General features: G+C 43.4%; 2 protein-coding genes and 1 pseudogene across 2 annotated transcripts in view; all 3 read right to left on the reverse strand.

Moving 5' to 3' along the window:
- Window positions 1-295: 295 nt before the first annotated feature.
- Window positions 296-5,675, reverse strand: LOC139566292 (5'-AMP-activated protein kinase subunit gamma-3-like; annotated as a pseudogene).
- Window positions 5,676-7,887: 2,212 nt separating this feature from the next.
- Window positions 7,888-18,185, reverse strand: cnppd1 (cyclin Pas1/PHO80 domain containing 1). Its single transcript, XM_071387368.1, has 8 exons — window positions 17,984-18,185; window positions 17,355-17,457; window positions 17,166-17,247; window positions 16,958-17,078; window positions 16,137-16,265; window positions 12,158-12,219; window positions 11,401-11,518; window positions 7,888-10,561 (listed from the first exon to the last, which is right to left on the reverse strand). The coding sequence occupies exons 1-8, from the start codon at window positions 18,044-18,046 to the stop codon at window positions 9,911-9,913; spliced, it is 1,329 nt and encodes a 442-aa protein (XP_071243469.1). The 5' UTR covers window positions 18,047-18,185; the 3' UTR covers window positions 7,888-9,910.
- Window positions 18,186-18,311: 126 nt separating this feature from the next.
- The window catches only part of LOC139566278 (ATP-binding cassette sub-family B member 6-like), a 30,880-nt gene continuing 22,396 nt past the window's right edge, over window positions 18,312-26,795 (reverse strand). Inside the window, exons 18-20 of the mRNA XM_071387343.1 lie at window positions 21,233-21,327; window positions 20,870-20,938; window positions 18,312-20,588 (exon numbers count right to left, since the gene is read on the reverse strand). Coding sequence (XP_071243444.1) covers window positions 20,429-20,588; window positions 20,870-20,938; window positions 21,233-21,327 — 324 coding nt within the window. The 3' untranslated portion in view covers window positions 18,312-20,428. The remainder of the gene's footprint in view (window positions 20,589-20,869; window positions 20,939-21,232; window positions 21,328-26,795) is intronic.

The following is a 26,795-nucleotide window of genomic DNA, read 5'->3' on the forward strand; positions in this document are numbered from 1 at the left end:
TGAAAAATGTGGTTTTCATCTATTCTTACTATACAGCCATTTTTGACTTTGTAGCTGTGCTATCTAGTGGAAACACAGTTTACTGGCTCAGCATGTCACGTGCTTCCTTGTTTACTGCCCTCTTGGTTTTGCGAAAACAATACCTATTTACTGACATCTGCTGGATAAATTGGATACTACTATCCATTGTTACGTAAAATACAATTTATATTTCTATCTCCACTTGTTACCCTGAGAAGCTTACATAAAACAGTGAAATCCATTGTGCAAGTCCATTATAAAAAAACAAGTCAAATTGATTTGAACATGTTTAATAAAGCACAAATTCAGCGCAACACAAAGTAACACAAACTTACATCATCAATTTGATAAAATGCAACTAAGGACAATTGTGTTTTATTGAACTCAACTGATACAGTTGATTGTTGCGGATTATGTTTCTCTCTACAGCAGTGCGATGACATTTTGAAAACGGTCTCCCTTTTCATCCACTTCACATTGTTCTCTCGTGATCTCAGTTTGATTTGCTTGAAATCTCTGGAAAAGAAAAAACAACAGTGGAGATGCAATATGATCAAAGATTGGAATGATTATAACCAAAGCATATGATTTGAAAAAGGTTGTGCGCATTATATCAGCATAAATGTAGATGATAAGCTCCGTACAGATCCTTGCCATAGACACAAACCAATCTGAGAGATGGAAATGTACAACAACATGGTTGCATCCCAAATGGCACCCTATTACCTATATATAGTGCACTACTGACTTGAGATAGACTAGTGTCCTGTCCAGGGGCTGTACTTGTCCATCAAGCTGCCTCACGCTACACAAACAGGAGTTAGGCTCGTGCTCCTATGAGCCGTTCCGGCTTGCACAAGCCAAGATATTTTTTTACTTTTCACCTGAGCCCTATGGACAATGGTCAAAAGTAGTACACTACACTATACGGAATAGGGTGCCATGTGGGACGCGGATCAAATTGGATATCATCAAATCTTTATGCAGATACATCACCACATTCCTCAAGTGCCATACTGTAACTTAGTCTTTTAGCTGCAGCTAGTCCATAGAATGTCAACCACAAAGGCTTGGAATCTTCAAGATTCCAGTCCTTCTGAAAATCATTGGATTTATCCGGCGCCCCGTGCATCAGGGAACGATAGGTCAGAGGTCGTCATCATCACCCTTTGTGTGTGAGTGAGTGCATGTGCGTGAGTGCCCACTTGCATGTTGGTGCTTCGGGGTTGATATGTGGCTGAAGCTCAGAGAAACAGGGGGCAACGTATAGCAGCAGCAGCTGTTGTGGGGGGTCAAAGAAGCGTGTCTGACAGCCAGTCAGTGAGCTGGGGGGATCGGGGAGAGGAGAGAAAAAGAGTGTACCTACCTGAGCCAGGGAGGTGGGGCAAGAGGCGGTGGAAGATGTAGGTAGGGCAAGGGGGCCTGACTCCCACAGGTGCTAAGAGGCTAAAAGGGCGTCATTACCTGCCGGGGTTAACACCATGGCCTGGAGCAGGTCGGAGAGAGAGATGATCCCCCTGCACACATCCTCTTTGTACACCAGGACCAGCCGATGGACCTGAGGGGAAAGAATGGGGACAGGATGAGGACAGGATGAGGAGTGGAAGGGGAGAGGAGAGGATGGAGAGAGCAATGGGGCAGGATGGGGACAGGATGGAGAGAGGATGGAGGGCACGATTGGGAGAGGATGGGAACAGGATGTGGAGTGGAAGGGGAGAGGAGAGGATGGAGAGAGCAATGGGGCAGGATGGGGACAGGATGGAGAGAGGATGGAGGGCACGATTGGGAGAGGATGGGAACAGGATGTGGAGTGGAAGGGGAGAGGAGAGGATGGAGAGAGCAATGGGGCAGGATGGGGACAGGATGGAGAGAGGATGGAGGGCACGATTGGGAGAGGATGGGAACAGGATGAGGACAGTATGTGGAGAGGATGAAGAGTGGATGGGGGCAGGATGTTGTAGAATGGGGAGAGAATTGGTGCAGAATGGGGAGAGGATGGTGCAGGATGGGAGTGTGTGGTGGGAAAGGGTTGACCGTGGTTACACAACAAGGGCGTACCGGTAATTAAGTAGAGTAGAGCAGAGCAGTAAGCAACAGAGGGCTAATACCTATACAGTCTACAGCTAATACATTGAAATACATAAAAATACTAGTGGCTTAATGTCACAAACCTTCATAACTCTATTTATATTTCATTGTGTGGGCTAATAGAGCGAAATGTTACAGCATGTCATAGCCCATTACTTTTATGTATTTTTAAAACAAACTCATAGGTGGAGTGGAGAGGCAGGGCCACTGTGACAGAGGACATGACCTGGGTCATATTTAGTAGAGCACACCGTAGCAAAAATAAAAATAAGTGTTTCTAATTGGACACGTTCAGGTAGTCCCTCCCTGTTACAGCCTGTTTTCTTCCATTTGGTGCCTTATGAACACAACCCTGGGGGGAGCAGAGTGGGACACTAACCTCAGCCTTAATGATGCGATCGATGATGGCCTCCAGGGTCTCGTCTGGGAGGCACTTGATGACGCCCTCGACGAAACAGCAGCGCCGTCGGATGGCCTCCCCCATGGACATGTATGTATGTCTTCTGGGCGGTCAGATTCTGTCTCCGAGAAGAAGAGACGAGGAGAGGAGCGGCGAGAACAATTCAAAATGTACACAATGCACCAACAAAGACTCGAAGGACTTTATTTTGTATAGTTTTCAGGTGAATTAAACTGTAAAGGGCAGTTTTGGGGTACTTACAATCACATCAAATCTGGAGTAGAGAGCCACCACCTTGCCTTGGTGTAGAAAGGACAGTGAGATACATAGCCTACCTACCTCTTACAAGTCAAACTTTATTTTGAAGGGCACCTACATAAGGACATACACATATACTGTACGAGTCAGTGTTCGACTTTGAACTAGAGATGAGGTTAACCCACCTTGCTCGTTTACTACGGGCAGTGCGGAGACCCTCCTCTCTACAAACACAGACAGGGCATCGTAGACTGAGGCCGTCTGCTGGACCGTGGCAATGTTCCGGAATGTCCCGATCCCAACATCCTGGATCGTCTTCTGCATGAAGCAGGGTTATGGGACTGTCTCTTTCTGTGTAGAGTACTTTAAAAAAAAAGAAGGAACACAAGGAATGTAAAAGCAACACATACAGTTCACAACACCACTGTTTGAAGTGGATGCCCAAATGATATGAGCAAAAACACACAGACATCTTCAAGTCATGTTGTCTTACAAATATATGGAGAAACTTGAGGATTCGCTTGTGCGTGAGAATGTGTAAGACATTTCCGGACACGGGATCGATAACCGGCAATCTGTGGATCTTATACCTCAGTAGGGAATAGATGGCGTCGAAGAGGCTGCAAAGGAGAGGAGGGGAGACTGAGTAGGCCAATAGTCACTGACATCCACACCTGGGTCATGTTGCAAAAACGTTTTGCTACAGTGTGCCCTAATGAACACAACCTAGAACACTGCCTGTAATTGACTGAATCCCAGCCTCAATTTCCTTAGTCTGTCACTCATTAAAAAAGTTATCAGCAAAAGTGACAACTCAGACAAAGCCAGGTGACAGGAGTTGGTTTGACTGAGAGCTGCGTAGCCTCACCTGGCGTCTGGAGTGATGCTGTGAAGACAGTGGTTGGAGTATTGCAGGTACACATCTGCAGACAGAGAGAAATAAACGGAAGGGAAAGTTACAGGAAGACATGTACGTATATACCATAGACAAAGAACACTGTATCATTTGCCTTCTCTAGCTTTTTTACTTGAATGAATCACCTCGCCATGTTCCAATTTGATGCCTCTCCAGCTCATTCATTTGAACCTGTGGGAGGGGGGAAACACATTGGACAACTTATATTATGAATGATGTCTGTGTCATTCACACAACCATGATCTTGTCTCCATTGAACATGCTTTTTAGTCCAGGACAAGGCTTAAAGGGATAGTCCACCCAAATTACAAAAGGGTTTCCTTACCCTGTAAGCAATTTATGGACAAGGTAAGACAGCAATCCATGCTTTGGTTTTGTTTACCTGGCCACTGTCACCAAAGGCTAACATTTAAGAATTTTTGTCAAAAAATCAATGCAGGTCAATATCCCCTGTTATTAGCATTTTGCATGTTTCATGTCCAAATCATCTTAAAGTACGTTTATTGAGCTACACAATCCATTTCAGACACGTTGGGATGATTTGGACATGAAATGTGAAACATGCTTATGTCTGGGATATTGACTTGCATTTGGTTAAAATACACACCAATGGGGACCTGTAGTAATGATGGAGAATGTTGATGAAATCTGTTATAGTCAGCATACCTGTGAGGACAATAGAGAGAGAGAGAGCTCTTATCACTGTTGGCATGGATACGCGCTAGTGTTTAGTCTTCATATCACACTATCCCCAAAAGCAGTCCAAGCTTGCAATCATTCAGGGAATTGCGTTGCCATAAGAAAGTAGCAAGATAGCACCCCCTAATCTCTTCTCCTACCCACAAATCTCTGTGTCTCGCTATCCCAGAGAGGTGCAGCTCCCAAGCCGTTTGCTACAAGAGCGAAAAAGGCTTTCTTCACCTGCAAACATATGATTTTTTTTTAACACAACCAGTTAACACCGGCCTTAGTAGTGAGTATGTTTTAGGAAAGCAGGAATGAGGGGGCCGCACATGAAATATCGCTGCGGGGAAAAGGGAAAACTGCTATAATTGTAGCTGTAATTACAGGAAAGAGGATTTGAAATGTCATACCAAAAGGGACCATGACCTTTCCCTTGGGAAGTGGAGGGAGATTAAATATCTGGGTTGAGTTCAGCAGGAAGAATATGTTCTAAAACGGGGAGGCACTACGTGAATTTGTCAAATAAGATCCTGTAACCTGTTGTAAAACGTTTTGCTACGATGTGCCCTACTGAACACGACCCTGGACTCTTTTTTTTTCTTCTCCCCCTTATTTTGTATTGTTTAGCTTCAACATACAAGTGAGTTACAGGACATTGGACTCTTACTTGTAGTGTTGTGTCAAATATGACCAGTTTACAGCTGGTTGGAATGGCCTCATAGCAGCAATGATTTTTCATGAACTTCATGTACATCTCAGCATCGGCCTCTGAAGTTATGGGGAGGTGAAGTGGGGACAAAGTTACACACACACACAGACAGTTATAGATCCCCTATACACCTCATTCCACGAAACAGACACACAAGTGTACATGCACACACAAACACTGAAGGTTACCTGAATTACCTGCATTCTTCAATTGTTCACGCGTCTCTTGAAACGAGATCTAGACCAACAGAAAGAGAACACCAACAACCTGAATCACTCCATAACACTTTGATAATAGTGCTCTAAAATCTGCTGGAATGAACCTCGAAGGAAAAACACTCAGGATCAAGGTGGACTAAGCTCTACACCAAAAACACTGTTTACAATCCAATAGACTTTTTAACCCAGCTTTATTCCTCGTAGTCCAACATGTTTCAGTCCTACACACACTTCTCAAACACAAATCCGGCCAACTGTTCCATGACCTACCTGCCTTATAAGTATTTTCTCCATGAAAGAGTTGGCCACTACACACCCAACAACAAACGTTAGGTCCTGCTACATGCAGGCTCCTCTCCCCCTGCCTATCCCACAAACCAGTTTGGTCTATATTAGGAGCAGGAGTCTCAAGTGGTATGCAGAGGGCCAAGGGGATGGGGGTGGGGGTGAGGAGAGAGGCGCAGGCAGAAGAGGGGTGGGTTCATTCCTCTCTGACATATTCTACATAGTTTCTGTGTGGATTTTAGGACCATTACAGCGTGTCGTTGATGTGGTTCCTGAGTTGTGAAAACATTTTGCTAGGCATTGTAACTGATCTGATATTTTTTGCACAGAAGCACAGTGTCAGAAATGCTCACGCAGACTTGGCATACTAGGACTACATGAGGTACAGCAGTCAAAATGACGTGTTGTGTTGTGATATGGATACGTGCTGAAGTAGAATGCAATAGAGAGGTGCTGCAGTGTTTGGAAAGGCGTGCTATGACTCTGGTGATGGGTGTAACTATGTTGACTGTTTTGATTCAGCTGTAATGGCTTCCTGTTCCCATTGGCATTATCTTGTTCATTGTTATTTGCACAAGCTTGAGGACAGCAGCAATAAAAGGAAATGAGGTGAAGTACACTTATGTTGTGCAAAGTTGTTGCTGGGAAAATTGCATTTTAATTGTGTTTCCTTGATTCCTCGCATCCTCTCTCCTTCTCAAAACACATTGGAGAAGATTGGGGCTCACATTCACAAAGAGTCTCAGAGTAGGAGTGCTGATCTAGGATAAAGTTATTAGCCTTTATCAAATCGTATGTCACATCCACCGAATACAAACGGTGTAGACCTTACAGTGAAATGGTTACTTACAAGCCCTTAACCAACAATGCTATAAGAAGTTTAAGAAAAATAAGTGTTAGGTAAAAAATAGATAAGTAAAAAATAGAAAATAAAAGTAACAAATAATTAAACAGCAGCAGTAAAATAACAATATCGAGGCTATATACAGGGGGTACCGGAACAGAGTCAATGTGTGGGAGCACCGGTTAGTTGAGGTAATATGTATGAGTTAAAGTGACTATGCATAGACAATAAACAGAGTAGCAGCAGCGTAAGAGGGGTCTGGGTAGCCATTTGATTAGCTTGTTCAGCAGTCTTATGGCTTGGGGGTAGAAGCTGTTAAGAAGCCTTTTGGACGTAGACTTGGCGCTCCGGTACCACTTTCCGTGTGGTAGCAGAGAGAACAGTCAGTCTATGACTAGGGTGGCTGGAGTCTTTGACAATTTTTAGGGCCTTCCTCCAACACCGCCTGGTGTAGAGGTCCTGGATGGCAGGAAGCTTGGCCCCAGTGATGTACTAGGCTGTACACACTACCCTCTGTAGTGCCTTGCGGTCAGAGGCCGAGCAGTTACTATACCTGGCAGTGATGCAACCAGTCAGGATGCTCTCGATGGTGCCGCTGTAGAACCGTTTGAGGATCTGAGGACCCATGCCAAATCTTTTCAGTCTCCTGAGGGGGCTTTATCGTGCCCTCCTCACAACTGTCTTGGTGTGTTTGGACCATGACAGTTTGTTGGTGATGTGGACGCCAAGGAACTTGAAGCTCTCAATTTGCTCCACTACAGCCCCGTCGATGAGAATGGGGGCGTGCTCGGTCCATGCAGTCGTGAGTGAACAGGGAGTACAGGAGGGGATTGAGCACGCACCCAAGGGGCCCCCGTGTTGAGGATCAGCGTGACGGATGTGTTGTTACCTACCCTTACCACCTGGGGGCGGCCCGTCAGGAAGTCCAGGATCCAGTTGCAGAGGGAGGTGTTTAGTCCCAGGGTCCTTAGCTTTTAGAAGACAAGAGGTGAAACCTGATCCTTGATTAGCAGTCCTTCTCTGAAACGCTTTGTGAATACAGCCCACAGGGCAGGAACCCCATATATTCTGCTCCAATGCATTTTTGAGGAGACGAAGATGTGAGGAATGAAAGAAATACAATTGAGATTCCAAAGATGATAGCTTAGGTGACAGTGCCTTAGCCTGGTCCCAGATCTGTTTGTGCAGTTTTGACAAAGACCATGTGAATTGGTAAGACTGCCCAAACAAATCTGTGACCAGGTTAATGTCGCCTTGCTTGACACCACACATGTAGATCAGCGCCTTTGCAGTTCCTAGATGTGAGCTCAAATGGCATATTGTTTTCTAGGGTGTGTGTGTGTGTGTGCGTGCCAAGATTGAGCTATTCATCTCACAATGTTGACAACTCACATTACATACTGTCTGTCAAAGTGGACCACGTGGACAGCAATACAGACATAGATGACAAATGAAAACCAAACCTTTTAAGGGTCAAACATTTTATTACATTTTTTTTTTTTTTACAGATTTCTACACATTGAATGTTTTGTACATTGTTTACAAAATGTAAGGATTTCGTGCTTCAAAATCTCAGTCGGATTTGAAAAGGTTTCATTTAGATGCATCCAGAAATTCAACAAAAGCCAAAGTTCATGTCCGAGGGACCACAGTGCCTCGTAAGAAACGTGTCAACGTAAAACCAAGTCAAATGTACAAATAATCACAAATTCCCTAGCAAGAAACTATCTTGAGTAGAAAAATATGAGAAGAGCTAAATGTTTTCCCGGGATGAGACATAGAAACAGTATTTACATCCCCATTCAAGAATGGATATCCCCATTCGAGGAATTCTATTTCTATGGAGAAAGAAGACATTTTCCATTTTTGAGCAGGTAGAGAAGACAAATGGTGTGTGAGTGATTGAGTGGCTGTTACTGTTGGTCAGGTCTCCCCAACCAAATGGGTATGTTAAAGAGGGATACTAATTAATTGCACAAATTGAGAAACAGATCTCTCAAAAAAAAAAAGAAAAAAAAAAGTGTTTTGCACAATACAACTCACCCATATGAGGATGTTAGGTTTCCATGAAAAGGTTATTGGGATGAAAATCGCAATCATTAGATACATTTCCAAAACAATCATGTTTGATGTTAGGCGCCATCATATTCAAAACGATAAAAAAAAAACAGCAAACTGGTTATGACCTATTTCAGTTGCGTGGTGTTCTGTTGGACAAACATGAAATCAGAGATCGCCACTGCATTCTGTCATGGTAAAATAAATAGTTACTTGGGGAAAAAAACTAAAAGGCCGCACTCAGAGTTGCATCTCACCCAGTACTATCCAAGTTCAGGGTCACGTTCAGAAACAAATGTACTTGCTGAACTATCTTCGTTTACTGTTGCAAAGCGGTTTAAAGCATTTCACTACGATGTGCCCTAATGAACACGACTTGAGAGGGGCAGCCATACTGAGATATGAATTTAATGTTTTTTCCCCACTGGAATAAAAAATCATTTAAATCTATACTGTTGTTCAGTGCAGGGACCAGTAGCCATCTGTGGGCTTTGCTGGTCTAGTTGTTATTAACAAACCAAAAAAAGCATAAATATGTTAAACATTTTAAAAATAACAACTGCAATAAATGAGAAAATAATGATCCAAAGACTCCATGGCAAATCAAATGTAGGCTAGATAGTTGTCTCTAGCTTGAGTGCAAGTCTGTTTGTGCCATCATTCCAACCCCTTGTCACTCACTCATTGTCATGCAATGTTTGACTTGACAAGGAGAGCAATAGAGTTGGCAAGAGCACAAACAGACCTGGGACCAGGCTAAATGATCTCCCTTCTTAAAGCACTACAGTACTGACTTAGAAAGCAGCCTCGCTTTTGCCGAGACAACTTACTTTCTCAACACATTCTCAAATAGCTATGATGTCGCATCAAAACTTAACTCTTCCATCTAAAAACCATGACTTAGCCCAACTCCCACAATCCCCCATTTTCAAACATAGGTAAAGAGTAGGTAGCCTGGGCACCAGTCTGTTTGTACCATCATGCCATCATTCCACAAACAAATCTGGTACTCAGGTAGTAACAAACGCTGTGTGAGTATGGTAGCCATGCTTAAACATATTTGTGTATTTTTAAACCAAACGTGAAATATTAGTTTGCCATGTACACACCTTCTAGAAACACCCATTGAAAAGCTGTGCGATCCAACTTTTGAAAAATAAAAGTTATAAAAGATAAGTGCCTGAACACAGAACTCAGATCTCACGCTGTTATGAGTTCAACTTACTTATTTACACCAATTCAGCTGGCAAACCACTGTACAAAATGTGCTACTCGCCTTATCTCAAATTTAGACAGTATATGCACACACAAAAAAGCAAATTTCCTTTCACTGTAACAATGCATTCTGAAAAACCAGCTGGTTTCATTTGGAGTCCGGCGTCATCGTCATTGAAGGGTAACGATAGTGGCTTGTTTTGTCCGTCTGTGTCTAGCTGGGCATGAGGAGAGATGGGGCTTTCTCGATGGGCAGCATGAACTGTGGGCAGCAGGGTCCGACACGGAGGGGTGCCATGCCAGTCAGACGGGAGTCCAGGAGCATCGGGGCGGCTCCGTAGAGGGGGGCAGGGGCCAGCCACAGTGTTGCGCGGTGACCAGGGGGTCCAGGCTCAAGTAGTGGAGCAGAGGTGTTCCGTGGGCTGCACTGGATGGAGCCAGGAGGGAGGCTCCCCACTGTAACTGGGCAGCCGGGGCAGTGCAGAGAGGAGGCGGACAAGGCTGGTTCAGTGTCGGGCTGGGGGTGTGGGTCAGTGTGGCTTAGCGAAGTGAGGATAGAGCCCCATAGACACAGTATAGAGGTCTGGGAGGAGGTTGGCGAGCCGTGGTTGTGGTCGTCGTGGGTGTGGAGAGTGCCAGGCCGGCGGTTGTGACTGTCGTTGCCCAAGACGCAGCAGCGAGGGAGGTCGGATGCTGGACTGGGGTTCTCTGGGACTGGGAGAAGGCCTAGTGGTGGTGGAGAGAGGCTGGAGCTCGGCAGGTGGACTTGGCGGACTGGGGCCAGGGGCTGGCTGCTCCTGGGGAGGCTGGTGGCGATAAGGCCCGCGACACTGGTCAGATACACCAGCCCCAGCATGCAGGTCACCTGGAGAGAGGTGAGGACGTGGATTTAGTGTATTTCTTTCATTATGTTTTTCCTTTACCACCCAAACTGACTACTTTCAAAAGTGTTGCTTCTTTCAATCAACACATAGTTTACGTGGGTTTCTGCAGTTTTCGGAAATTGATGCGATGGAAATGTTATACTTGTGCTTTTCTGATAACTAATTTCTGTGTTCTATTCATGTGCTGTTCTAATAACCAATTTCTGTGTTCATGTAAGTGACTGATTTAACGAATCCTCACTTATCAGTATCTACAATTTGGCAGTACGCCCAGACCTTGTTTTGAGAACAAAAGATATTTCAGTTTCAAGGTCCCAGCTTCGAGAGAAGAAGCCTTGTGAGGTACTGGTCTGTCACATGCATGACCCAGTACTGGTCGGTCACATGAATGAAACAAAACGGTAACGATGAATTACTGAATGCTAAATTATGCAAATATAACTTGTCTGTGTATAGCCGTATATAAGACAACTGCTGGGACTGCCCCAGCAGAGCTTCTGACAGATATTCACTATGGTGCATTAAGTTTGATGGAAGCTCTCCAGCGTGCTGACAAACAATGATTAATTTAAGATTGACTTTGAGTGTCCCTGTGTAAGAATTTCCATGACATTGACACGTTACTTTCAGGTGTGTTTTTGTGACTAGCGTTGTGTCCATTCGGCACAAAACAGGAGAAAACATACTACCTGAACGTGTCAAATAAGACATGCTATTTTCTATTTCAAAATGTTCTGCTACGGTGTGCCCATACTGAGCATGACCCACAACTCAGTCCTTCAGTGCACCCCACTGCCCCTGCCCTCTGCCCCTTCCTCACCTTGGCAAAGTGCAGGTAGATGGCCGTCAGTGCCTGTCGCCATGCCGCCTGCTCCAGCAGCACACAGAGGTCAGTGTAGGTGAACCAGCCTCGCTTCATCCCCTGCTTCTCTGCAATACTGGAGTCACAACAGGCCGGAGTTAATATACACACACTCTATGCAAACACAGAGAGAGAGATGGACGTAGAACAGAGTCTGGCAAACAAATGACTACGCTCATGTGACACACACAACCAACCCTTTGTTTGAACTAGCAGCTCTGTATCAGATCTACAGTCCATATGCCAGGCAAATTTCCACAAGAACTTGACACTACTAATTTAGTTCTTCCCTGAAAAATCATGGGGCATACAAAAATAGAAGTCTCTATGACATTCCCAACCCTTCATAGCCTCTTGTGTTTCTAATGGTTCTAATGCATTAGGAGTCACACACCCACCCACATGCCAATTTGTTTTTTACAAGAAGCCCAAACAGATTTGACTATAACAATCACTTCAAATCTGGCATACATTTGTATACGATCACATATACTGTATCTATCTCTATTATGCATAGGAATACTTTGGAACAGAGTTACAGAATTAAAAACACATGGAAATAATTTGCTGGTGTTTTTACATTATTTTATGTCCAACAACAAACTTAGGTGGCGAAATAAAAAAACCCATGGGCCAAATTCGGCCCGCAGGGCGACAGTTGGGGAAACCTGCACTAGCATGAAAAACTATCCATGTGAAAACAAGAACCACAAACCTGGTTTCTAGTTGATTCAGTATGCCAAAGTAGTCCACAGGCTCAGTGAAGAGGCTCCACTCCTGAAACACAGAAGTGAGAGCAGCGGTCAGATTGCAAATTCTGGCCATACAAATACAGTACAATGGGATTTAAATATTAGTGATGCGCGGGTTGACACAAACTACAGTCCATGTGGTTATAACCGCGGGCGGGTGGGTTTAGGGTCATGAAATATTGTGTGGATGAGAGCAAACTTCACTCAAATTTCCAGAGTTTTACCTGTTAGTTAACACGATTATTGTTTCCATTTACTGTGGGAATTGTGATCGAATCAACGCAATATTAGCCACTTTCAATGCAACAAACCGAAACAGAACTAACTATGCAAGAGATTTTGTTGTAGACAGAAAGCATCAGAGTAGGATACTATTGCATTGACAGGCACGACTCAGGCCCGAACTCTACACAGACCGGTGCGACATAACCAAATCAGAGCTTCAGCAGGCCTCGCCATAACCAAACAGAGCTGCAGTAGCCCTATATGCAAATAGACCATTTACTTTGAACTGGACTGTGTTCACAGCATGAGCGGTCGTGAGTATATGACGTGTGCACATTTGTTCAGATCCTTTGCTAGTTCGTGAGTTATTATCCCAGTTATAATTTCTAAATCACCAGTGATTGCTTCCTACAAGAACACAAAACTTAGAGCATTTTTTTTGTTTTAAAGGGACAGTGTTGTATTTTGAGACCGGCTTGAATAAGCTAAGTAGCCAATAGGCAGAGGGTAGTATAATTTGTCTGATTCTCTGTAATAATGGTATGGGAATAAGGACGTATTTTATTTTGTAAAGTGGTTTCTCGCGTCAAACAACATTTTCAGTCACATCCTTGTCTGAAGGACAAGTGGAAAAACAGGTTCATGTCAAGCCCTGTGTTTATTTCTAAAGTATCATGGAATATACAGTACGATTGAAAAGTTTGGACACGCCTACTCATTCAAAGTTTTTGTTTTGTTTATTTGTACCATTTTCGACATTGTAGAATAATAGCAAAGACATCAAAACAACTAATGTGGAATCATGTAGAAACCAAAAAGTGTTAAACAAATCAAAATATAGTTTATATTTGAGATTCTTCAAAGTTGCCACCCTTTGCCTTGATGACAGCTTTGCGCACTCTTGGCATTCTCTCAACCAGCTTCACGAGGAATGCTTTTCCAACAGTCTTGAAGGAGTTCCCACATACTGTATGCTGAATACTTGTTGGCTGCTTTTCCTTCACTCTGCGGTCAAACTCATCTCACACCATCTCAATTGGGTTGAGGTCGGGTGATTGTGGAGGCCAGGTCATCTGATGTAGCACTCCATCACTCTCCTTCTTCGTCAAATAGACCTTACACAGCCTGGAGGTGTGTTGGGTAATTGTCCTGTTGAAAAACAAATGATAGTCCCACTAAGCCCAAACCAGATGGGATGGCGTATCGATGCAGAATGCTGTAGCCGCCATGCTGGTTAAGTGTGCCTTGAATTCTAAATAAATCACTAACAGTGTCACCAGCAAAGCATCCCCACACCATCACACCTCCTAAATGCTTCACGATGGGAATCACACATGCAGAGATCATCCGTTCACCTACTCTGCTTCTCACAAAGACACGGTTTGAACTCATCAGACCAAAGGACAGATTTCCACTAGTCTAATGTCAATTGCTCGTGTTTCTTGTCCCAAGCAAGTCTCTTCTTATTATTATTGGTGTCCTTTAGTAGTGGTTTCTTTGTAGCAATTCGAACATGAAGGCCTGATTCACGCCGTCTCCTCTGAACAGATGATGTTGAGATGTGTCTGTTACTTGAACTCTGAAGCATTTATTTGGGCTGCAATTTCTGAGGCTGGTAACTAATGAATTTATGCTCTGCAGCAGAGGTAACTCTGGGTCTTCCTTTCCTGTGGCGGTTCTCATGAGAGCCAGTTTCATCATAGCGCTTGATGGGTTTTGCGACTGCACTTGAAGAAACTTTCAAAGTTACCCCCCGGACACACCCCAATCATAAAATGCCTTTGGGAAGGGGCCAAGCAGAAAACGTGACAATGTCGAGTTGAAAATAAAGAATGGGGGGGCAAGAAAAGTAATGATTGGGAAAGATTTGGTGAAGTGGTAAAATAGGATGATAGCAGTGCCGGCTATGTCATGTGTGATGATTGTGAGGCACTATACTTTAAATAGGCATATGACACTTCAGGGAACTGTAGCCTACTGTTCAGATGGGTTAAATGGAAACTGAAATCTGGACACTGACTTTAGGTCTATAACCTCTCACATAGCATTAATATTAACTCCTGCAAAATGGAGCATTTCTTGCAATAAAAAGATACACCAAATGTAGGAAACATTTTGACATGAGAAATATGATTTCATTCTTTCAGCATCTTGAGAGAAAGTGAATGCGCAGTTAGATAGTCTGTAGAGGTGCTACCTTTATCAGCATCATAAAAGCTGATAGTATTTCCACCACATTAAATATGCATCCAAGCCGAACCCTACATTTTTTCAGAAACCCGTTGGGTCGTTTTCACAGATTTCTATCTCCTTACAACCAGTCAAACTGATGCTATTTGGAAATTTACACAGCAAATATTTCCTTTGTTTTTGTTATTGCATTTTCTCCCGGTTCCTGAACGTCTTTGCTCCGTTAAAGAAGCAGACGACAGAAAATTGGACCAATGTCAACTAGACTGAAACGTTCATTCTATCGATTTATGACATTAATCTGGTGAGCAAGGGTTTATTTAGTCTTCTAGGGCAACAATGACAGAAGAGAAGCTGCATGTATCGGCGTACACATCACGGACAAACTGAATTGGTCCACCCACACAGACAGCGTGGTGAAGCAGGCGCAACAGCGCCTCTTCAACCTCAGGAGGCTGAAGAAATTTGGCTTGTCACCAAAAGCACTCAAACTTTCACAGATGCACACATCGAGAGCATCCTGTCGGGCTGTATCACCGCCTGGTACGGCAACTGCTCCGCCCACGACCGTAAGGCTCTCCAGAGGGTAGTGAGGTCTGCACAACGCATCACCGGGGGCAAACTACCTGCCCTCCAGGACACCTACACCACCCGATGTCACAGGAAGGCCATAAAGATCATTAAGGACAACAACCACCCGAGCCACTGCCTGTTTACCCCGCTATCATCCAGAAGGCGAGGTCAGTACAGGTGCATCAAAGCAGGGACCGAGAGACTGAAAAACAGCTTCTATCTCAAGGCCATCAGACTGTTAACCAGCCACCACTAACATTGAGTGGCTGCTGCCAACATACTGACTCAACTCCAGCCACTTTAATAATGGAAAAATGTATGTAAAAAATGTATCACTAGCCACTTTAAACAATGCCACTTAATATAATGTTTACATACCCTTCTTTACTCATCTCATATGTATATACTGTACTCTATACCATCTACTGCATCTTGCCTATGCCATTCTGTACCATCACTCATTCATATATTTTTATGTACATATTCTTCATCCCTTTACACTTGTGTGTATAAGGTAGTCGTTGTGAAATCGTTAGGTTAGGTTACTCGTTGGTTATTACCGCATTGTCGGAACTAAAAGCACAAGCATTTCGCTACACTCGCATTAACATCTGCTAACCATGTGTGTGACAAATAAAATTTGATTTGATCAAATTATAGACAAGATGACTAAAAAAGCCAAAATGTCAGAAATTATAAGCAGAAACATATCTAAATCAGGCAACAACAAAAAAATCCTGCACCTTCAGTCAATTTTTTCCCCTGCCATCTCTGACTTTATCCTACAGCGCATTTTCTATATTAGTGGGTTAGAGTCAGGCCTCAGATTTTCATTGCGTGCGGATGGGGGTGAACTAAAGGTTGACCCACGCACCACTATTAAATATATGGCTCTGAGTAGGACCACACATTTCTGGGCCTGTGGTATAGTATGTAATACTACGTATAACTTACAATGGCATCGAGGAAATTCATTTCCAGGGTGTTGACAGTCTGCACGTCCAGTTTCCCAGCAGCCCCCCACTCGTCGTTGAACACCTCCTCGTCCTCCCCTTCGTCATACAAATACTTGCTGGCAACCATCTGGAGGAAAGGCGACACAGGATTAGGAGGTTAAGATCAGTCCATATGTCATAGAAAGCAAGTAGTGTTTGCATCCATCTCCTCACACATACTACACAGGAGATTCCATCTTATTAATTCTACTACTTGTTATTTTTGACTTGACAACTGTATTATTGTTATTGACTGATGTACTGCATTGTTGAAGAAGCTATTACATATGCATTTTGCTGCATCTTGTATACCTGCTGTAAACTGTGCGTGACAAATAAAATGTGATTTGATAACATGACAGAATGCTTTCCCAGACACACTCTTATTCCTACCCCTGGTCTAAAATGCACAATGCGGCGGCTGCGGGAAATTCTAAATTGAACAAGAATTGGGTGTAGTATATGGGTCTGGGCCCTACATGCCCAGCAATTAGAGAGAACCATGATCATAACAAGCAGTACTGTGCCCATCACATACATAGCCATGGCCTAATTCTGGTGAGAGGACCTAATACTTATCACATGCCTAATTCTGGCGGGACAACCAGTGAGTCCCAAATGGCACCCTATTCCAACCAATCAAAAAATAATTGACACATGCTTCGTAAACAACAGGTGTAGACTAACAGTGAAATGCAGATCTTGGGTCTAGTCATAAGCAGTACACTACAAAGGGAATAGGGTGCCATTTAAGACGCATGCAACCTTTAGCCCACATACCATGGAGATAAGGAAGAGGTCTGAGGAGGAGATCTTTTGCAGGTATTCGGGGTTCCTGTGTCGTAGCCTTTCGATGTAGACCAGGGCCAACATCATGGCACATGGAGAGATGCACGCCTCCCTGAAAAACAGACCAACTACATTACGTTTTGGAGACCATTACATGCCCAGAAAGGATAACAAGTGTCAACATTCCCTGACAACATACCTCGCGACATGAGCAGCATATTTCTTGTGCAGTTTTCGAATTGGGCTAGGGGCAGATTTCTGAAAGAGTTCCACAGCGATATCTAGAAATCATATTCAGAACATAAGAACGAATCATTCAAATTCACAACATAATAATCAACACAGTCACACATGGACAGGACATAACCTAACAGACAGAATAGCTAACCTGTAACAGGACAAGAAAGCGAATCTAGAGAGCCGTCTTGGTCCAGGCCATAGTACAATCGCTTCCGCACTCTCTCTGACAGTTTCTGATGTCCAGGAAGAAACTGTGAAGGCAGATCAGAGAGCAAAGTGAATCATTGAGCGAAGGGCCTACATGACAAAAACGAACCTGAAATAACGTTAGCTAGCCAACTTTACACAAGCAAGTCATGTCAACACGGTTGGAATAAGTTAGCTGGCTAACCGTTAGTAATCCCACAAATGGCCTCTTAGTCGGTTATCCTACTGTGTTTGCTGGCTACCGTTCTACGAGGTTAACGTTAGCTTCAACTCCACGACTTGCCACCTAAATACAGAACAGCCACAATCACATGTAGCTAACGTTAGCAGGCTGGTTAGCTTCGTTAACGCGTGAGCTAGTACAATACTGTACAGTAAAGCGTTAACCTTGCCGTGTTTTGAGGTTCAATTATAAGGCATACAACACGTTTTGTTTAACCTGGTATGCATATTTAAAATGCGATTATTACCAAATAGGTCCAAAACTCACATCAACCCGTTTGCGGTCATATTTAACTACCTAAACTAGCAAACTCAGCTAGCGTCACTCGCCTTGATAGGCTAACTTACCGTAAACTCCTGAAAGTCAGAAAATTGAAATGTCCGTTCACTAAACAATTCGTTGAAATCCATGCTGTCTATCCAACATTAGCCAAATAGAAATAGAAAACCCTAGCTGAAAAAATCTATATAAAACGGCGCCTGGTCTTACTCAGGCTAGCTATCTAGCACAGCAGTAACCCCCGTTGTGATGGCTGACAAGCCCGCTTATAAAACCAATCAGCAACTGAGATGGAGGGAGGGAACAGTTTTCAGAACAGTTATGCAATGTACTGTATGGATACAAAATGTCTAATAATATAAAGCTAGCAATATGATAAATTAGCAAAAACAGAGCCCACTTTGTCATTATACCATTTATTAACATGTATACAAAGAAAAAAAAACAACCATTTATGTATTTGACTTCCAGGCATGGACTGATACACATTGGAAGAGTGACAAAGGCAAAGATCACACTACAAACTATGCCCCCAAATCACATACAAAAAAGTTTGACATTGTGTCAAAGCAGTTATCTTTACAAAAACGTTGCATTTCTGGAAGGCACAAATGGAATGGCATCAAACACATGGAAACCAATGGTTTGATGTATTTGATACCATTTCCACCTATCCGCTCCAGCCATTGCCACAAGCCCGTCCTCCCCAATGAAGGTGCCACCAACCTCCTGTGGTGTCAATGTCACTCATGTCACAGATAACATTTCAAACTCATGGTGCATTAGTGTAAATAATTTGACTGCACCAGTTTGCGCACATTGTACACCTACAAATGATTGACTGCTGTACTGGTGGAGCAATTATTTGGTAGCATAACAACTTTAGCTCTTTGGTATTGCTTCTGCGACTTGCTTCTGCAGTCACACATGCTCAAACGCATTTGGGATTAATCTTATTATTTCACAGTCTGCAATAACGTTTCATGATGTAAAGTCTGCTGTGCACTCTATGGATGGTAAGTATGTCCGTTTTCACTTCCCCTTGATTAATGCAGACAGTTTCCAATTCCCGATTCAACCCCAAACCCGTAATCCTAGGGACTTCACGTAGATTTAAAGTCGCCATTCTCTCTCAAATAAACGAAAGTTTAGCTAAATGGCTAGATCTTCCCTTATGGCACTTTTAAAAATAAATTAAACAGAATTCGACAATAAATAAATGGAGTGTGATTATTATCAACAGATATTGACAAACTCCACACTGCCTTGGGAATGCAAGGCATAGATATTTACAAATTCAAACACAGACTAATTTCTTACATTAAAATAAAGATACACTTGACAGTAGTTCTGTACTCAAAACGGGTAGCAGCAAAGACAGGCTTGAGGATTGAGTTCATTCATAGATAAACGTTTGCTTTTCCGCTACTAATTTTGTAAATTCTATCGATTCTGTTCTCTTTAATATACTGCCAGTAGTTCTTATTGATCACCATTGATGACAAATAAAAGTTTTGCATGTATCAGTCAACACCTAGACTGTACTGTACATGAAAATGCCCAAGTCTGATTAAGGTAAAATTGATGCAGCTCTAAAAATCTAATTTACAATGAACCTGTTCAATAAGATCTCTAGATGCTGTAAATAAAACAAATACATTTCAAAACAAAAACAATTTCAAGTTTTGTGAGACACTGTGCCAAACTGCCTATACCTGCGCTTAAGGGTAGGTATTCGTCTACTTTGGACTTGCTGCCGCTTCTCTGGACGGCTGCAATCAAACGACTATAAAACAGCAAGAAGACGGATTATACTGACTCCTGGGTCGTGTTCATTAGGCACCAATCTCTCATGGACAGACGCACGTAACATAACTGCTATAGTAGTGTTTTTCAACAGACTGGGATGCGACAACAGCCATGGATCATTTGGAAAAATCATGATTTCGCAGGTGTTTGCATCGTTCAAATTTTGGAAGGGGAAGGAACATTTGGCTTCTAAACTTGCCCATAACTTGCAGAAAGTGTGGGTGTGTGTGGGGGGGGCTACAGCCCTGCTTCCGCTGCTCATTCTAGTGTCTTTTCCGACACGTCTCTCCCCAGAACTTTATCGAGCATCTGACTCAATTTAAATGTAGATGTTTTTTGCATTGGATATTAATTACGCACGAAACAGATCAAAATAGACTGCAATAAGGAGGGACTACCTGGACTTGTCCAATAAGAAACAAAACGTTTTTAAAAACATTTTCTGTTAATTAACCTAATGAACACGATCCTGAATACACTTAAAAACAACTGGCCTGAGGCATTCACGGCACAAACATTTTGATTGAATGATCAAACTTAAAATACCCAATAAATATGTGCCTAAAACTTCACTCATAACAGAATTAACCTCGATGGACGGATACCCTAAAAAAGACAAAACAGCCTTTTGAGCTATCTAATCCTCTCCCTGTGTCCCTCTTTGTCCTCCTCTGTCTCCATATTCTTGACCTCTCACTCTAGCCTCAGTGGCTCTTGTGGCCTGCAGTGACTGACGGGGGCTGTAGTTTCTCAGACTTCCTGTCTTTGGCTTCTGTGTCAGAGGCTGAGTCTGAGTCCTGTGCCTGTTGCTGCTTCATCCACATGTCACAGTACAACCCTTCCTTAGCCAGCAGCTCATCATGCCTGGGAGGGAGAAAGTGGAGAATATGTAGTTACAATGGGGACACACAATCACCATTACCATCATCAAGTACAATGTCAAGATGTTCCCACATGGGCACTATATGGTGTTGAGAATAGGACTATAGTGTGAGAAGCATCCAACATTGGCCTGTCCCATTCTTGGCATTTACATACATTCTTTAGATGTTTGTTTCTTGAAGAGCATAAAACAATATTTTGATTGGAATAGGCTTGTGGAGTGTGCAGCAATAGAATAAACACTCTTTCAACCATTCACTCACCGTCCTCGCTCTGCTATCTGACCGTCACTTAGAACAAGAATCTGGTCGGCACCGATGATGGTCGACAACCTGAAGACAGACAATTCACAATCCGACCAGGACAAATCCAAACCATACAAACTCAGCATTAGAGGGGAGAAATGTGTGTGTCCTAACCACAGGATGTTGTTGGCACCTTAATTGAGGAGGACAGGCTCGTGGTAATGGCTGGAGTGGAACGGTATCCAACACATCATGATGCCATTCCATTCGCTCCGTTCTAGCCATTATTGTGAGCCGCCCTCCCCCAGCAGCCTCCACTGATCACACTGTATGGGTTCCCTCTATACATGCATTTTGTTCCAACGGAGACCCGTCCCTTACCTGTGAGCCACGACGATGGTGGTCCGATTGGAGCACACTTTGGTGAGCGACGCCTGAATGTTGCGCTCCGTCTGTGTGTCTAGAGCAGATGTGGCCTGTGCAGGGGGGAAACTTTATGAGATAAGTAGCATATTCAAGTTCAGTGAACTCGTATTAATCCACTGTAACACAATACGAAAGGGTGTGGGGGCAAACATTGTCCCTCTTCAAATATGTTCAGAATGCATGTTTGTTTGCTTCTCGTTCTTGAAGAAATATCTGATCTGACATGGCTGGACTGGTGAAAGCTAAGTGATAGAGCCAATGCGTTCACCTAGGGTTGCACATTTTGGGGAATATTCAGAGGTGGAAACTTTCCGTGGGAAAATATGGGAATTATCACAAATATATGCAAAGTAATATTAATACTATTTAAATGTAGATGTTTTTTGAATTGGATATATTTACCATATCATTTGGAGACAGAAACATAAACCTTTTACCTTATCATAAGTAGACATAATTGCAAATGATTAAATCCTTCCAATAGAAATAAAAAATACAATTTAGTTAAGAATTGAACTTTAATTAAATGAGTTCTCTTCACATGGGATGATTTCACCGAATAATAAAAGATAACAATGGTCATTATGGCCAAACAGTTCTATTTTTGTTTCATCAGACCAGAGGATATTTCTCCAAAAAGTACAATCTTTGTCCCCATGTAAAGTTGCAAACCGTAGTCTGGCTTTTTTATGGCGGTTTTGGAGCAGTGGCTTCTTCCTTGCTGAGCGGCTTTTCAGGTTATGTCGATATAGGACTCGTTTTACTGTGGATATAGATACTTTTGTACCTGTTTCCTCCAGCATCTTCACAAGGTCATTTGCTGTTGTTCTGGGATTAATTTGCACTTTTCGCACCAAAGTACATTAATCTCTAGGAGACTGAACGCGTCTCCTTCCTGAGCGGTATGATGGCTGCGTGGTCCTATGGTGTTTATACTTGTGTACAAATGAACGTGGTACCTTCAGGCGTGTGGAAATTTCTCCCAAGGATGAACCAGACTTGTGGAGATCTACATTTATTTTTCTGAGGTCTTGGCTGATTTCTTTATATTTTCCCATGATGTCAAGCAAAAAGGCACTGAGTTTGAAGGTAGGCCTTGAAATACATCCACAGGTACACCTCAAATTGACTGAAATTATGTCAATTAGCCTATCAGAAGCTTCTAAAGCCATGACATCATTTTCTGGAATGTTCCAAGCTGTTTAAAGGCACCGTCAACTTAGTGTATGTAAACTTCTGACCCACTGGAATTGTGATACAGTGAGTTATAAGTGAAATAATCTGTCTGTAAACAATTGTTGGATAAATTACTTGTGTCATGCACAAAGTAGATGTCCTAACCGACTTTCCAAAACTATAGTTTGTTAACAAGAAATTTGTGGAGTGGTTGAAAAACGAGTTTTAATGACTCCAACCTAAGTGTATGTAAACTTTCGACTTCAACTGTACTTCTGTAAAATGATAGTCTAGAAACGAAAGCTTTGGTTGTCTTCCTCTCAGGCTTCCACGTCTTCTCGCTGGACCTCCTCAATGTCCACCTCTTGAACATCAGACTCTGAGGCCTCATCTTCACTGTCACTTTCCAAACTCATTGAGGATGGCTCGTTGTCAGGCTCAAAAAGCCTCAAATTTGCCCGGATGGACACAAATTTTTCAACCCTTGTATTGGTCAGCCTGTTGCGTGCTTTGGTGTGTGTTCCCAAACAAAGACCAGTTGCGCTCTGAGGCGGCTGATGATGGTGGGATTTGGAGGATGATGGAGGCAACAGGGGAAAGAGCCCAAGATCCACAAAGTCCCTTCCACCAGGTGGCTGATGAGATATGTTGGCACGACTGGCATATTGCATCTCCACCCCAAAGCTCTTGCTTGGAAGTGTACTTGCCAGATTGCCAAGAACCTTGCCCTCATCCAGGCCAAGGTAGCGAGACACGGTAGTGATGACACCATAAGCCTTGTTGATCTCTGCGCCAGACAGGATGCTCTTGCCAACATACTTGGGGTCCAACATGTACGCTGCGGCGTGTATGGGCTTCAGGCAGAAGTCTTCACGCTTTTTGATATACACTGCTCAAAAAAATAAAGGGAACACTAAAATAACACATCCTAGATCTGAATGAATGAAATATTCTTATTAAATACTTTTTTCTTTACATAGTTGAATGTGCTGACAACAAAATCACACAAAAATTATCAATGGAAATCAAATTTATCAACCCATGGAGGTCTGGATTTGGAGTCACACTCAAAATTAAAGTGGAAAACCACACTACAGGCTGATCCAACTTTGATGTAATGTCTTTAAAACAAGTCAAAATGAGGCTCAGTAGTGTGTGTGGCCTCCACGTGCCTGTATGACCTCCCTACAACGTCTGGGCATGCTCCTGATGAGGTGGCGGATGGTCTCCTGAGGCATCTCCTCCCAGACCTGGACTAAAGCATCCGTCAACTCCTGGACAGTCTGTGGTGCAACGTGGCGTTGGTGGATGGAGCGAGACATGATGTCCCAGATGTGCTCAATTGGATTCAGGTCTGGGGAACGGGCGGGCCAGTCATTAGCATCAATGCCTTCCTCTTGCAGGAACTGCTGACACACTCCAGCCACATGAGGTCTAGCATTGTCTTGCATTAGGAGGAACCCAGGGCCAACCGCACCAGCATATGGTCTCACAAGGGGTCTGAGGATCTCATCTCGGTACCTAATGGCAGTCAGGCTACCTCTGGCGAGCACATGGAGGGCTGTGCGGCCCCCCAAAGAAATGCCACCCCACACCATGACTGACCCACCGCCAAACCGGTCATGCTGGAGGATGTTGCAGGCCGCAGAACGTTCTCCACGGCGTCTCCAGACTCTGTCACGTCTGTCACGTGCTCAGTGTGAACCTGCTTTCATCTGTGAAGAGCACAGGGCGCCAGTGGCGAATTTGCCAATCAATCCCTCATACCACCCTCATGGAGTCTGTTTCTGACCGTTTGAGCAGACACATGCACATTTGTGGCCTGCTGGAGGTCATTTTGCAGGGCTCTGGCAGTGCTCCTCCTGCTCAAAGGCGGAGGTAGCGGTCCTGCTGCTGGGTTGTTGCCATCCTACGGCCTCCTCCACGTCTCCTGATGTACTGGCCTGTCTCCTGGTAGCGCCTCCATGCTCTGGACACTACGCTGACAGACACAGCAAACCTTCTTGCCACAGCTTGCATTGATGTGCCATCCTGGATGAGCTGCACTACCTGAGCCACTTGTGTGGGTTGTAGACTCCGTCTCATGCTACCACTAGAGTGAAAGCACCGCCAGCATTCAAAAGTGACCAAAACATCAGCCAGGAAGCATAGGAACTGAGAAGTGGTCTGTGGTCACCACCTGCAGAACCACTCCTTTATTGGGGGTGTCGTGCTAATTGCCTATAATTTCCACCTGTTGTCTATTCCATTTGCACAACAGCATGTGAAATGTATTGTCAATCAGTGTTGCTTCCTAAGTGGACAGTTTGATTTCACAGAAGTGTGATTGACTTGGAGTTACATTGTGTTGTGTAAGTGTTCCCTTTATTTTTTTGAGCAGTGTATTTCAGAACTGCAGTTTCCTCTGCTTGGAGCAACAGTGAAGTGGGCAGGGCAGTACGTATTTCTTCTCTTACATCTGCAAGCAGAGTCTGAACATCAGACAGGATGGCATTGTCTCCCTCAATCCGTGCAATGTCTACTGCTATAGGTTACAGGATTTTCAGGCTGCTTACCCCTCTCTCCCAAAATACATAATCTAGGAGGATCCTCTCGACGGGGCTGTCCATATCGGCAGACTGTGATATGGCCATTTCTTGGAGAGACTCCTTCCTCTCCAGGAGACTGTCAAACATGATGACAACACCACCCCAACGGGTGTTGCTGGGCAGCTTCAATGTGGTGCTCTTATTCTTCTCACTTTGCTTGGTGAGGTAGATTGCTGCTATAACTTGATGACCCTTTACATACCTAACCATTTCATTGGCTCTCTTGTAGAGTGTATCCATTGTTTTCAGTGCCATGATGTCCTTGAGGAGCAAATCCAATACATGACCAGCACAGCCAATGGGTGTGATGTGAGGGTAGGACTCCTCCACTTTAGACCAAGCAGCCTTCATGTTTCGCAGCATTGTCTGTCACCAGTGCAAATACCTTCTGTGGTCCAAGGTCATTGATGACTGCCTTCAGCTCATCTGCAATGTAGAGACCGGTGTGTCTGTTGTCCCTTGTGTCTGTGCTCTTGTAGATTACTGGTTAAGGGGTGGAGATGATGTAGTTAATTATTCCTTGCCCATGAACATTCGACCACCCATCAGAGATGATTGCAATACAGTCTGCTTTCTCTATGATTTGCTTGACCTTCACTTGAACTCTGTTAAACTCTGCATCCAGAAAATGAGTAGATAAAGCATGTCTGGTTGGAGGGGTGTACGCTGGGCGAAGGATATTCAGAAATCTCTTCCAATACACATTGCCTGTAAGCATCAGAGGTGAACCAGTTGCATACACAGCTCGAGCAAGACATTCATCAGCATTTCTCTGACTACGTAAAACTCTGATTCCAGGAGGACCACGAGTTGTTGCTATCGATAAGGTGTCTAATTCATCATTTTCAACTCAAATATAAGTCGAGGAACTTTTGTCAGAGGTTGCTTGTTGTGAGCGCTGAGGGAACTTTATGCACTTGGCCAGATGATTCTGCATCTTTGTTGCATTCTTCACATATGATTTGGCACAGTATTTGCAAATGTACACAGCTTTTCCTTCTACATTAGCTGCAGTGAAATGTCTCCACACATCAGATAGTGCCCGTGGCATTTCCCTGTAAAGACTAGAAAAAAGGAGTAAAAAAAATAAAAAATACAATTCCATGTACAGATAAATAGTTAAGCAGTTAGATTAAACAACTCCTGTGTAAGATAAATGGTTTTAAAATGAAACATGCTTGGGAACAGGTGAATTAACACTCCTCAGATAGCAGGCTCAAGCAAGCTAAAACCCACATGGTAGCAAAAACTAACTAGCAGAAATTGTTAAGTTAGAAATGATTTAAACACACTTTGCTGTAGGCTACTATTTAAATATATTCACCCCACCCAGTATTGTAATCAAAACATACCAGAAAGCATGTAGTCCTTGATTTGGACAGTGTAGTAGTGTGGACTGAATAGCATCTCATTAGTGTGCAAACTTGAGAATCATCTGTACATGTGATGGAAGAATGAACTGTGCATGCAGAGGGTTGCAATTCCATTGAATTGGGGATAATTTAACCAAAATATGCCACAATACCTAGAATTGCCTTATGTGTATCCCACAAAAAAGGTTCACTGTTATAAGCTAACTATTTTAAATGAATTTAAGCAAAACTCCCATGGAAAATATATGGAAAAATGCCAGAAATGTATCAGAAAGTTTATTACCCTTTGCAACCCTATGTTCACCTATCAATTTGTGTAAGCTCAGCGATAACTTCAAGGAGAGGAGGGAGGAAGTGTGTGTTTTTTAAGTATTTGAACGC

Source organism: Salvelinus alpinus, chromosome 38 (genome assembly GCF_045679555.1).
Source record: "Salvelinus alpinus chromosome 38, SLU_Salpinus.1, whole genome shotgun sequence".
Classification (NCBI taxonomy): Eukaryota; Metazoa; Chordata; class Actinopteri; order Salmoniformes; family Salmonidae; genus Salvelinus; species Salvelinus alpinus.

Bases quoted from the DNA above. Each gene is read 5' to 3' on its own strand.
- cnppd1 (XM_071387368.1), bottom strand. From the start codon at position 18,046: ATGGATTTCAACGAATTGTTTAGTGAACGGACATTTCAATTTTCTGAC. The intron at 16,266-16,957 runs GTATGTGGGCTA...CCTTTCCTCCAG, and splicing joins ACCTCTTCCTTATCTCCATG to ATGGTTGCCAGCAAGTATTT. The intron at 10,562-11,400 runs GTGAGGAAGGGG...ACCTCTCTCCAG, and splicing joins TCTACCTGCACTTTGCCAAG to GTGACCTGCATGCTGGGGCT.